The sequence below is a fragment of the Sander lucioperca genome, chromosome 5 (assembly GCF_008315115.2).
Source record: "Sander lucioperca isolate FBNREF2018 chromosome 5, SLUC_FBN_1.2, whole genome shotgun sequence".
NCBI lineage: Eukaryota > Metazoa > Chordata > Actinopteri > Perciformes > Percidae > Sander > Sander lucioperca.
Window position 1 is genome coordinate 733811 of NC_050177.1, and position 13378 is coordinate 747188.

At 40.8% G+C, this 13378-nt stretch overlaps 1 protein-coding gene across 3 annotated transcripts in view; it reads right to left on the reverse strand.

The window, feature by feature from the left end:
• Positions 1-11579, reverse strand: part of LOC116053210 (SPARC-related modular calcium-binding protein 1-like) — a 28879-nt gene extending 17300 nt beyond the window's left edge. The window contains exons 1-2 of one of the 3 annotated variants that reach the window (XM_031304212.2): positions 11183-11579; positions 294-468 (exon numbers count right to left, since the gene is read on the reverse strand). In XM_031304212.2, the coding sequence (XP_031160072.1) occupies positions 294-468; positions 11183-11263 (256 nt within the window). In that variant the 5' untranslated portion in view covers positions 11264-11579. Of the gene's footprint in view, positions 1-293; positions 469-11149 lie in introns of all 3 variants that reach the window. The other 2 variants (XM_031304213.2, XM_031304214.1) reach the window with 2 other exon arrangements.
• Positions 11580-13378: the final 1799 nt, after the last annotated feature.

A 13378-nucleotide genomic window follows, 5' to 3' on the forward strand; every position in this document is an offset into this window, starting at 1 on the left:
ACTTTTAATGAAAACTTTTATGAACTTGCTTTTATGTATTATTTATTACATATTTTTTTATTTCTCTCTCTCTCTTATTTTGGAAATGAGCTTCTTTGAATTCTATCACTTTGCATAAAACTAAATCTGTGTCCTCACACATTGTGTGTATTTTTGCATGTACGTTATATACAGTATATTGTTTGTAAAGTAATGCAACAACACTGCCTTTAGCAGCTGCAGTTGGTCAACATATGAGCATCATGGGCAACATTATTAACAGGTGGTGCTGATGTAGCTGTGAAGGCGCGTACCTGAGCAGTGTGCTTGTGGAGCGAGGCGGAGCTGTGTGTTGATGCACTGGGCCCTCTGGAAGGCACACAGCGATTTATACAACCTGCCGTTGCTGCCACACACGGCTCTGTGGCGCCCCCTCTGGCAGTCCAGGACACAGCCGCGAGGCCACATGTTCTCTGTGATCAGGAAAGGCTACAAACACAAAATGAAATGATTCAAACTTCCATTTAGTTAATGTCCCAACAGTGTTGCATGACAGGGAAGAATACTCTTGGAACCTGGGTTTTTTTATTTGTTTTCCAGTCCATAAAAGTACAAGTGACCCTCGATCATTATTGAAGCACAACTTGTTTTTCTTTGGGCCTTCTGCAGTCTACTCAGTGGTTAGATTGAAGAGGTTTAAACTGTGTTTTGTCAGTCCATGGTATGTTCTGCTGATGTTCCAACAGTGCTTACCCTACACTAACCTTATGTTTCTCTTGTGAAGTTTGAAGAAGGCCTCTGCTAAATATTAATTCCAGCTTGTTATAGTTAGTTAGTTATATAATATTGAGCACTTGACACTGAAAAAGGAAGCTGTTCCTATTTAACTCTGCACACATGTTGATGCTAAGCTTCCAGTTTCTTTTCCCAACGACTGCTGATTTCTTCTCTTATTCAACTGTTGCTCAGAAGGATGGTTTGGTCTGGTTGAACCATTGTACAGCGTTTGGTTCTCCATTTACAAAACTAAATAACATCTATTTGTAAAGAGGACTTTCTACAACATAAAAACATTAAAGACCATCAAACATATAGAGCAGTCCTCTGAGACATCTGACTGGAACCAATCAAGCTTTGCGGCAGGAGATTACAAACCTTTAAAGGTGGTGTATATTTTGGAATAACTCTTAAAACAACTGTAACCAGCCAATGGAAACACATTTCCTTCCTGCAGCCATTAACAATACGTAGTCTTACTATAATATATACAGTACACTTTGTGCTGCAGCACTTTCTTCACCACATAGAGCAAACTCCCCATTATATCTCCATCCTGTACTTCTCCTCCACCCACTGCAGCAGACAGAAGTGTGTTAATCAAAACTGCTGTGTGTGTGTGTGTGTGGCTGAACACTAATAAAACTGTCCAAAACACTGCAAAGAAGAAATACAGAGAAAGACACTTTGTTGCCTCTGCATAGCTGGCCGTCTGTGAGTGATAAATTGTCCGCTAGTCTGTCAAGCTTTCAATGTCACGCCTGAAAAAACATGACTGAGGGAGAGAGGAGGAGAACAATGATAGAGGCAGAATGAGAGAGGGTGAGAAAGCAAGTGACAGGGAAGAGAGGGTTAATTACAGTCAACACATCTGAAACATGCAAACATTTCAGGATGGCTGAGCACAGACAGACAGACAGAGAGAGAGAGAGAGAGAGAGAGTGAGAGAAAGAGTGTGTGTGTGTGTGTGTGTGCGTGCGCGCAAAAAACATTTGTGGGTCTTTCCTCACCTGCCATTTTACCTGTGAGAGCTCCAATTTGGCTAACAAGGGAGTGAATAAAGTTCACTAAATAAGGTGAGCATCTTCCCTGCAGAGACACTCTGTCTCCATCTCTGTCTCTGCTGTCAGGCGCTGTGAGTGGAGGAGCGGGATTGGCTTTGTGCCTGACAGGAAAGACTGTTTGTTGGCCTTTGCCCAGCCTGAGGTTAGACCAAGCTCCATGTGCGTTTCTCTGAAGCTGTAAATAAACTATATAATATATACTTATAATAATAAACCCTATTAATGACTCCCACATGCTCCCCTGACAACACTCTCAGCTTAGGATCACACACTACTTCACACACACAACTCCAAAATATACATGAGATTTGTCACACACACACACACACACACACACACACACACACACACACACACACACACACACACACACACACACACACACACAGGGCCGGCGATTGCTATAGGCGAACTAGGCGATTGCCTAGGGCGTCAAATGTGTTGGGGGCGCCGTGTGGCCCTTAGGACTACTTCCCATTAATAATAGAATTGGAATGACAAGCAAAATAAAACATGTTTATTAAACATGATCATCCTAGGGCGCCCCCTCAGCCACACGTTTGCTTGTCAACCTGATTATTAGATTGAATTGATAATTATTGTCGATAATTTCCTAATTGGGGGAAAACTTCAAACTAATGATTTAGTTTGAAGTTGCCGTGACATGTGACGTTTCCAGTCTATGGGTCAGACTCAAACACACGGAGCTCTGAAGCAGACCTGTGCGTCGCTTAGTGTCCTCTCTCGCTGTGAAAATAGAGACGAGCAGCGGCACAGACCACGGAGCTGCTGCAGCGCGTCTTCCGTGGTCTGTGCAGCTTCAGGTTTATAAAGGACGCGCTCTGCTGTGGACATGCTGCAGCAGATGTGTCCCGTTTGCGCTTTGTGTATTTCTGCTGTTGTTTTGGGTTTCCACCTCCGATGTAGAGCAGCGTACAGCCACTTCCCTAAACGTTGTCTCATTCAGAGACCAGAGTCTCAAACGGGGCTCTGAGTCTGTCAGAAGGTCTGAGATCTACTGTATCAGCAGAGCAATCACGTAATGCACAGCGGACTATGGTGCAGGTAGATTATTTTCTGAAGTATAGTGACTTTATTATTGTAATAGCCTATTATCACTTTATTTTTCTCAAAATATCACGACTCCTCCAAATCACAGAGAGCACAGATGGGATATATTTTAAATGTGCACAAAGTTTTGAACATGAGCAGAAATCTTGCTCAAACACATCTGAAATATTAAAGTCCAGGGCTTTATTAATCCATTAAAATGAATTCATGTATCATTGAGGTGAATAATTGTCATATGCACATTTAAGGAGGTTACTTCCTCAACAAAAGAAGTAAAAGGGAAGGGAGGAGTAAATGATGCTAGGCTACATGTGTGGTGACTTAGATATAATTAGAAAAGTCGATCTACAGGAGAATACATAGATGAAAGCAATACAGAATGCCTGAGAGCCTTACTGCTAAATACTCCATTATGTTTGGACTGTAATCTATGTTTGCCTTTACATAAAGATATTCCCAGCATAAATTGATTCAGAAAAAGGTAAATAGGGGCATAAAAAGTCACCTGAATGCAGGAAATGAAGTGTTAAATGGTCAAAATGTTCAGGTGGTGGACCCCCAGACCCCTCCCCCATCATAAGTCACCATGCACACAAATCTGGAAACAAAACCTTGGCCTTTGGGTTGCCAGACCAGTTATGATTAGACTAAATGTTGGTGCCATCTAACTGACATGCAAGCTAGAAACTAAAATGAACATACATTGCTACTCTATCGCGGACACAGCGCTAGGATGAATGAATGATTTTTGAAAATAATCTAATTGCGATTTTTTTCCCAAATATTGCGATTGCGATTCGATATTCGATTATTTTTGTAAGCTCTTAGTCTTCTGTATTATTCAACAAAGAATAATAATATAATCATTTATAGTATGAACACACAATTACACACTAGACAGTTAAATAAGTAAAAATATAGTATATAGTATATATCTATATATACACACACACACACACACACAGTGTAATTTTTTACAGTGCACAGAGAGGAGCTGCCTCCAGCCCCTCCCCCTCGTGAAGTTGCGTGCTGCCGTGTGCACTTGTTCAGAGAGGCTATCATTACGTTAGCTAGTTGCTGGTGTTCTTGCCGTGGGATTAACTGTACTAATAAAACTGTTGAAACCTCGCGGCCACGCTGTTGTGAAAGCTCCCCGAACGTCATTTATCAGTCTGGTTGTTACCCCTCTCAGTGGCAGCTCCTCCACTCATATCTTTATAACAGAGCTAGCTAACCGGAGCTAACCGCTAATCAGAGCTAATCGTTGCCAACCGAGCCTTGAGTTCTGTGTGCCTGTATCCATTAACTGCATGTATAGACTCAAGCCCGAATAAAACCCTTCATTTTATTAAAATGGCTGTAAAAGTTTTAAACTACAACTCAGAGTTGTTTGAATGACAGAAATCAGCTCAAGGTACGGCGTAGCGTTAGCGTGCTAGTTGATGCTTTCTCTGCTGAGTGCAGACTGATTTGCTCTCGCGAGTCATGTGACCAAATCGCAGCCTTTGCGATTAGGAAATCGCGTTTTAACATATCGCGATATTATCGCAAATGCAATTAATCGTTCAGCCCTACACAGCGCTGTGATCTGGCAATGCGAGACTAAGCGCAAAACTCAATCTCCCCTAGGGCAACCCAACTAAATGCCTAACCTTAACCCTTACCCTCACCCTAACCATAACCTAATTCTAACCCTAATCCTAAAACCAAGTCTTAACCCTCAAACAGACCTTTAACCTTGTGGGGTCCAGCATTTTGGCCCCACAAAGCTGTCGGGACCCCAGAAGTATACTGGACTCCTGGTTTTTGGACCCTACAAATATAGTTAAACAAGAACACACACACATACACACACACACACATACACACACACATTCTCACTCCTCATCAGTGCCTCTTTGTCCATCAGCCTGCCAGCTCTCAGTACATACACACAGTACTTGTAGTAGTACACACACACACACACACACACACACACACACACACACACACACACACACACACACACACACACACACACACTCTCTCTCTAACTCTGTCTAACAGTGTTGGCATAATTTAGCGGTGAATGAAACCTCTGTGCCTTAATGTCCAGACGTTAACTTACATATTGACTGAAGAGATCAAATATAAAAAATATAACCCGGTTTAATGAAACTAAAAATTGAATTGAAAAAATAGTCTCAGTTGATTATTTTGTGATTATATAATTATTTACTTCTCCCCTACTCTATGTTGGTTGGATTAAAGTCATTCAAAGATGTCACCTTGGGCTCTGGGTGATTATGATGTGCATCTTTCCTTATTTTCAGATACTTTGTAGACAGGTTGTTTAAGCAATTATAATCAGAGTAGTAATTGTAGGTCTAAAAATACATAGAATAATGAAATAAACAAATGACAATACCATTCAGACTCTCTCTAAGAGGAAAGTAAGGACAACTATACTGGTGATTATAAACGATATGCATTGCAAAGCTTGTTTTTCTACCTTAATAATGGAATGCTATCCCCTGCAATATACATGCAGGATATAGCATTTATACTTTTAAACCAAACCTATCACAAACTTAGTTCTGAAAAAAGTTTGCCTTTTTGGAACGATAGTGTGAAATAGAGGTGATGAGGTAAACTGAAACAGCACATCAAGAGTTTAACTTTACTAAATCCAGTCAAAGCAAAGCACACCATTATTACTGCACAAACCCCCCCTGAACCCCCGACTACATGAAGGTAAATAACAAATGAAATGAAATGAAATCAACAGTTGTGTGTGGGCATACATGTTTAACTGTGATGGAGAGAAAGTGAAAAAACAAGGAGAAGATTCAGAAGAGGAAGGAAGGTATGAAGGAGGAAACAGAGGGAGAAGAGGAAATAAGGGGAGGAATGGAAGAAAAGAGGTCAGAAATAAAGGAATTGTGGAACTAAGTTTGGAAATGAGAATGAAGGAGAGATGAGGAAAGGAGGGGAGGAAAAAAGGAAGGTAAGGAGGCTGGGAGATAGGGAAAATAGAAGAATAGATGAAGAAATTATGAATTCACAAAGAAATAGAAGAAGGAGCGAATAAGGACTAGAACTAGAAAAGGTGGGATGAATGAAAGGAGTAAGAGAGAATGAAGGCAAAGCATGAAAAGGAATATGGGAGGAATCGAGGAAGGATTAAAGAAGAATGGAGGGATGAATGAAAGAAGGGAACGAGGAATGAGTGGAAGGACTGCAGCAGCATAACAACAAGAAAAAGAGTCCAGGAAGGAAAATATGAACAGAGGGAGAAATGGAAAAATAGAAGAAAGAATGCTAAGAATAAAGAAATGAGGGAGGAATGAAGGAGGGTAAGTGGAGAAATACAGGGACGGAGGAAGAAAAACAGGAGGGGAGGAAAGAATGAAGGAAGGAGGAAAAAAATGTGATTAGAGGAATGAAGAAAAGCCTGCAGAGAGAATTGAGAAAGGAATGAACGTCTGGGTGGATGGAATGAAAAGGAGGACAAGAGGGAGGTTAGAGGGAAGAGAGGAATAGGGGGATGAAGGGTGGAGTAGTCAAGGAGGGCAGGAGCCCAGGTGCAAAGTGTTGGGCAGACTGGATTTCCTGTCTGTCAGGTAGAACTACAGCAACTACAATATCCTCAGTGTTAAAACAATTACAGCCAGTGTGTTTGGGCCTATAAAACTTCAGCCATGAGTGTGTGCATACAGTATGTGTGTGTGTGCGCACATGTGTGTGTGTGTGTGTGAGAGAGAGAGAGAGAGAGAGAGAGAGAGAGAGAGAGAGAGAGAGAGAGAGAGAGAGAGAGAGAGAGAGAGAGAGAGAGAGAGAGAGACAGGAAGGGAGCGAGCAGCAGAGAAAGCGAGAACAAGCCACCACTGTCTCCTCGTGACTTACACATTCTTACTTTAGGAAAACATAAAACTTATCTCCAGAGTTTTTTTTGTTTTTTTTTACAAAACACGATGTTTGTCCTGGAAAAGGGTCGCTGATGCTGCTGAAAGGCCCGTTGACACCCGGCGGTGGGATTTAGCGCCTGAACTAACTGCCTGCCTGTGAAGGCGTGAATCGCTCACTTGTAAACGCCGTTAATCTGTCCAGCACATGTGTTAAACCAATCATTAACACACACGGAGGGAAGATGATGATATGTTTAACATCTGACACACACACACACACACACACACACACACACACACACACACACACACACACACACCCGATGAAGAATGAGACTATAATCTTTCTGCAGGTTTACAAAGTGTCTGTGCTGCTTACTTTACCAGCACCTTAAAGGAGCAGACCGATAGTTTTGTACGTTTTAGCCCATCAAGCACAAATGACCTGTACTTTACATTAACTGCTGACCATTTCCAAAGCATACGCTCAACTTTCACATGGATTTTTCCAATTCCAACCTGCAGAAACACACTGGGATCAGTTCATGCAAGTACAGTAAGAAAGTCAACTTGAGGAGACTTCTGTCAAGCTAAAATGGTTCCTCAGGTTTCCTAATAAATATGGACCCATTACTGTACTAGATTGTAAAGTATTATTGAGTGTAGTATTGCAACGCATTCTCATGAACGGGTTTGTATGATATCGTACCAAAATGTATGCACACCAATTTGTATGGTATCCTACGAAATAAGGCGACTGTCGGCTGGTCATTGGGAGCCGGCTATAGAGCACTGGGAGCTGTCGGTCCAATCAGCGGCCGTTGGTCGTTGAGTTTAGCCGACAAAAGATGACTATAATGGCTAAGCCTAAAAACTTAAAGCTACTGAGGGGCTGCTATACAGACTTGAAACAGTCTATGGCTAGTAAACTAGCTGACACGCTCTCTTCTACCTTACACCGCTCAGCATACTGTTGAAATCACAGACTCCAATAGTCGTTGCGTTTTGATGGACATTTATGGATCACAATGTTTTACGAATGAAAGTGCAAGAATTAGTGCTGTCAGTTAAACGCGTTATTAACGGCGTTAACGCAAACACATTTTAACGGCGTCAATTTTTTTTAGCGCAAGATTAACGTTCTTTTTGGCCTAGCAAACTTTGTAGTTTTTTTTCACATGCTGATGCAACAACTAGTAACGTTGATGCAACAACTAGTAACGTTAGAAACTAATTTAAAATTAAAATTAGTTGTTTGGGCTTGCGAGCCGGCCAAAGAGTAGTAGGCTAACATTAGGTTTTGAGTGGATGGCGAGCGCGAGACGCCGAAATGGATGCCAATAAGATTCTGAATGTAAAGTTTACTTTTAAAAAGTTGCCAAATGGTTCCATTGACAAGACCAAAGTGATCTGTGTGTTTTGTCGTTTTGAACTGAGCTATCATCGCAGCACGTCCAGTCTCAAATACCACTTGATGGCCAAGCACACACAGCTGATGCGAATTCTCCGTCTCTTCGTCAAAGCCAGACGACAATGGAGGACTTCAGACAGAAGCACATTTGCACAAAGCAAGCTGTCCACTTTTCCATGCTGATAAGAGCATTAAAATGAGAAAAAAATAATGGGACAAAAAGAAATCAAGGGACATTTAGAATAGATAAAAATGTGCAATTATTGAGATTAATTGCGAGTTAACTATGACATTAATGCGATTAATCGCGATTAAATATTTTAATCGTTTGACAGCACTAGCAAGAATCAATGTGTCCATCAACAAACATTTACACATCAACATGTGTAGGTGCGGTGTGTAGCGATTCGACGCGGTCAAAAACTATTGGTACTCCTCCGATTAACAGCACCCCATGTTACCTGCAGAAAAGTTCCTACCTAAATAGACATCACTCAAAAGCACACTAGTGACACCAGTGGACAATTTGTGTCCTACACCCAAAACAAATGAAAATGGCTCTTACAATTACTTTGAGCCGACTGGCACCGCGAGATGACGTCCTTTCAGAGACCGTGGCATTTGAGTTTAGCTGACAAAAAGTGAGCGTCATGCGGCGACGACAGTTAAGTTCAGGCGCCAAAACGACTAGTTAAGTTTAGGAAAAAGATCGTGGTTTGGATTAAAACACTCCCGGGGAACGAACACACATTTCCTGGGTGAAAGTCTTGTTTCCCACGGGATGCGAACGCCACTAACCGGCTTGAAAGCGCCGGGTTTTAGGACACACCCCTCCACCCCGACCTCTTCGGTCCACAGCGCTCTTATACAGCAACAGTCAATGTAGTGCATGCAGCAAAAAATACGTGGAATACGTGGCATACGTACTACATACCACCATGGGACCTTATTTCCGCAGGGTAGTGAACGGCCTGAGACAAATAATGATTTGATCCCGTTGAACTGAGCCATGAATTACACATATGATGTTCGTCAATATAAAAGATAATTTTGCAAGTGAAAAAAGTCTGTCGTAGTACCACTTAGTTTTGTGTGAACTGTTTATGTAAAGAACCAATTTTTTTTTATTAACCTATGTTAACACTGCCATATTCTACAGGAGTTTATTGTGCGTCTCTACTTTATTGACATTACTATATTTCTACATGTACTCACTGTAGCTGTGATACTTGTTTAGCATGCTCTTAAAATATATTATAGGCTGTTAAGGGAGTTTTTCATGTGAGTTCTCACTTTTACACACACACACACACACACACACACACACACACACACACACACACACACACACACACACACACACACACTTGTCTGTTTCCCCTGAGTAGCAGGTTAAATATTTGCCTGGCAGCAATGTGTGTATTTTTATAGTTAGGTCTTGCTGGCTGGTGTTACCCTGTCATCCTCCAGGGAGCTCACAACACAGTCACAGTCACACTCACACACACAATTAATTTGAATTAATTTAATTTAACGACCTCCACATGCTCCCCTGACAACACTCTCAGCTCAGGATCACACATTACTTCACACACACGTCTCCAAAATATACATGATATTTGTCTCTCACACACACACACACACACACACACACACACAAAGCAGTTGTGGGTTGTGTGTTGTAGCGTGTGGTCAAATCTACTCAATAATAAGCCAAATAAATAACACACATACTTTTTACAGTGTAAAACCTGGTGTTTTTGTTTTCCAGAGTCAGACTGGGTAAAACTAAAAGATGTTGGCTGGTGCTGAGAAGTAATCCCTTTATCATGTTCCTTCTTTAGAGAAGGATCATGGTGTAAAGTCATTAAAACTGATTTTCATCTTGGTTTTTAACTTTATACAGCACATATTGTTGACCTGTAACTTATGTTTTCAGCTTTAGATGTGCAATTTAAGATTCTCAGCTTCAATTTGATTGTATGTCAATATCTGCAGTGTATTTTGGTTTTATGATACTGAAAGCTGTATATTTTAATTACACTGTACATTCAAAAGCCAAACTACTATAGGGACTAGGAGTTTAAAATTAGCATGAGCTATAAACTCAGTTTCATTCTCCGTATTGGAACTAAATGTCATCTTCATTTCAAATTCAAAACCTAGCTTTTAAAAGAAATTATACATTTAAAAAACGTGTTCATTGAAAATTGAAAATAAAAAGTCACCAAAAAGAATTATTTGAACCTCCTCATTAAATACAAAATGAGGGAAACTGCAAAAAGGTCCACTTTTTGAAAAAAAGAACCACCCGCCCTTCCACTAGGCTAGCTACGGGCCTGACTCCTCTTTTGTAGGTAATATTATATCGTAACGGCCGGCTACTGTACTGCACTGCAGTGCAAAGGATCATGGGACTATGTTATTAACGGTTCCTGTCCTACTTTAAGTGTGTAAATTATGTTCTGTTAGTGCTTTCGTTATGCATTTATGTTACCTGGGTTTTAGTCTTGATTTAGTTTATGTTTATTTAGCCTACATGTGTTGGGTTACCATGACTGAGACACTGGGGTAGGTTGATGACTCTGTGTATCGAGTATATATCAAACAAAAATAAACTACTTAAAATTTCAGTAGCTCTGGCTCATTGACTTCTTCCACGTAGCTCGCTACAATATCTTCCATAAAATGCGTGCTTAAGGAAATGCATTTACGTTGGTCAGCTTGTTAAACTGGTGATTTCTGCCTTTGTGAAACTAAATTCACAAAGTTTTCAGGTAGCCTACAAACCTGAAAATGTAGACCAACTTAACTAATATCCTATAGTGTTTTTTTTAGAATACTATACTTGTATACTCACTAGTTTTAGTGAGTATAATCCTTAAGGTACAATATCTCTTTGCCGACATTAACTCCACAGAAGTTTCAGACTGACTAGTTTGGTAAACAGGCTAGCCTACTTGTTAGTTAGTGAGTCAGAGTTCAGGTCCTACCGCTGTTCTGTCGGTCTGGACCGAGTCGGAGAGCAGGAAGACGAGCAGCGCGCGGCAGGTGAAGGTGAGCGCGAGCATCATTCCTGCCACAGCGGACCAGAGGAGGAGTGGCCGCGCGCCCTGTTGTTCCGAGGTTTCAAAGCGCCGCAGTGCGCGCGGAGGGGCCACAACCAGTCTGTAGCGGGTGATAACGAGAAGGAGGAAGGGCTCTAAACAAAGACCGACTTCGGCGTCACTTCTTCGGATGTCACCGAGCTGCTCATGTTGTTTAAAGGGTCTCGAGCTGCTCCAAAAGGTATAGCACGGCACACCAGCGCGCGTGAGAGCAGGCCCGAGTGTCGGTGATGCGTGCGCAGATCAGACCCTCTCCTCTCCAAAAGGTCCGGCCCATTTCCGCTCCCCGTACCGAAAACCACTTCATAAAATCCATGAGGTGAAACCAACAGGTCCACCGCTCGCAGTGATAGTTTAATTTTAACAACGAAAATAACTTTGTATCGCATGCAAACAGAGGTAGTTTACAAAAAACAGCAACAGGGTTTTGTGAAGTTTGGGCATTCATAGTTTAAAGCTTGTAAAAAAAAAAAAGTTTTGTAGCTGTAGAATTATTTGTGTAAAAACAAAGTCTGACAGGACATTTGTGTGTCCATCGCTCAGACTTTGTGAAACCTCACTGTTGAAAATATTCCTCCACTAATTTGAATTACACAAAATAATTCTACAGCTACAAAACAAGTTTTACAAGCTCAAAATATCAATGGCCCTATTTGAGCCCATACTCTTGTACCTGGTTTGGTTAAAGTACAGCGACTTCTGAAAGCTTACAAGTACACAAATCCAGACTTATGGTTAAAAAGCTGATGAAATGGGACAACAGTGTGTCATGTTTTTGTTATCTGACTAGCAGAATGGATGATGTCCGTTACTGAAGTGACATAATAAAAGAAATATTAGGTAAAGCAGTCATTTCTATTCACAAAGAGATTACATTGTATGATGGCACTTGTAAACAGTGTTGAACTCTACAAATATATGCTAATGTCACATCAAACCTTCAGGACATTATCATAAGATTATTTTAACCAAGTAAGTTGACATTAGAGCTGCAAAGATTAATCAATTGTCAGCTATTAAATTAATCGCCAACTATTTTGATAATTGATTCATCGGTTTGAGTCATTTTTTATTGTTTTTTATTTTTTTTAAATAAGTCAAAATCCTAATTGCAGCTTCTTAAATGTGAATATTTTCTCTCTTTTTTTAAAGATAATTTTTTAGGCCTTTATCCGATAGGACAGCTAAACATGAAGGGGGAGAGAGAGGGGGAACAACATGCAGCAAAGGGCCCCAGGTCAGAATTGAACCTGCAGCCGCTGCAGCGAGGACTGAGCCTCTGTACATGGGGCTCACGCTCTACCAGGTGAGCTATCCAGGTGCCCCAATGTGAATATGTTCTAGTGTCTTCTCTCCTCTGTGACAGTAAACTAAATATATCTTTGAGTTGTGGACAAAACAAGAGACATCTGAGGATGTTGTCTTGGGATTTGGGAAACACGGATCTACTTCCTTCACCATTTTCTTCCATTTTATGAACCGAACAACTAATCGATTAATCAGAGTAAATCGACAGATTAATCTAGGGGGAAAATAATTGTAAGTTACAGCCCTAGTTGACATACAAATCAGGTAGTTTTTACATTTGAAATATAAAAAAATATATATATTAAAAAGGGAACCAAAACTTTTCATGGGATAATTGTTCTTAGTTTCCACAGCCTTTAGTCTCAATCTATAGAGAATGAGCCTAATGACAGACAGACAGACAGACAGACAGACAGACAGAAGAAAAAAAGGCATCAAGACAAGCCGAGGTATTTTGTAAGGAAACTTTTATGTGTGCTTTGTGAAACTCACTTATCATTAAAGACAGAAGGCGTTGCAGTTTCCAGTACAGCAGATAAGGTTTGATATTAAAGAGTACAAAAAAAAGGAAAAATCACAATTCCAGAGTTCATTTCTCTCCAACCTGACAGGGGAAAAAAAAAAAGAGAGAAAAAAAAAAAAAAAAAGGAAACAAGCGTTTGGTCCAAGTCTTTTCTACTCAGTTCCTTCCCTGTCTGTCCCTCCCTCCTTTTCTCCCTCCTCTCCCCCATAACAGCCAACAAACACTGGAGAAATCTGTTATCCTGTTTAATT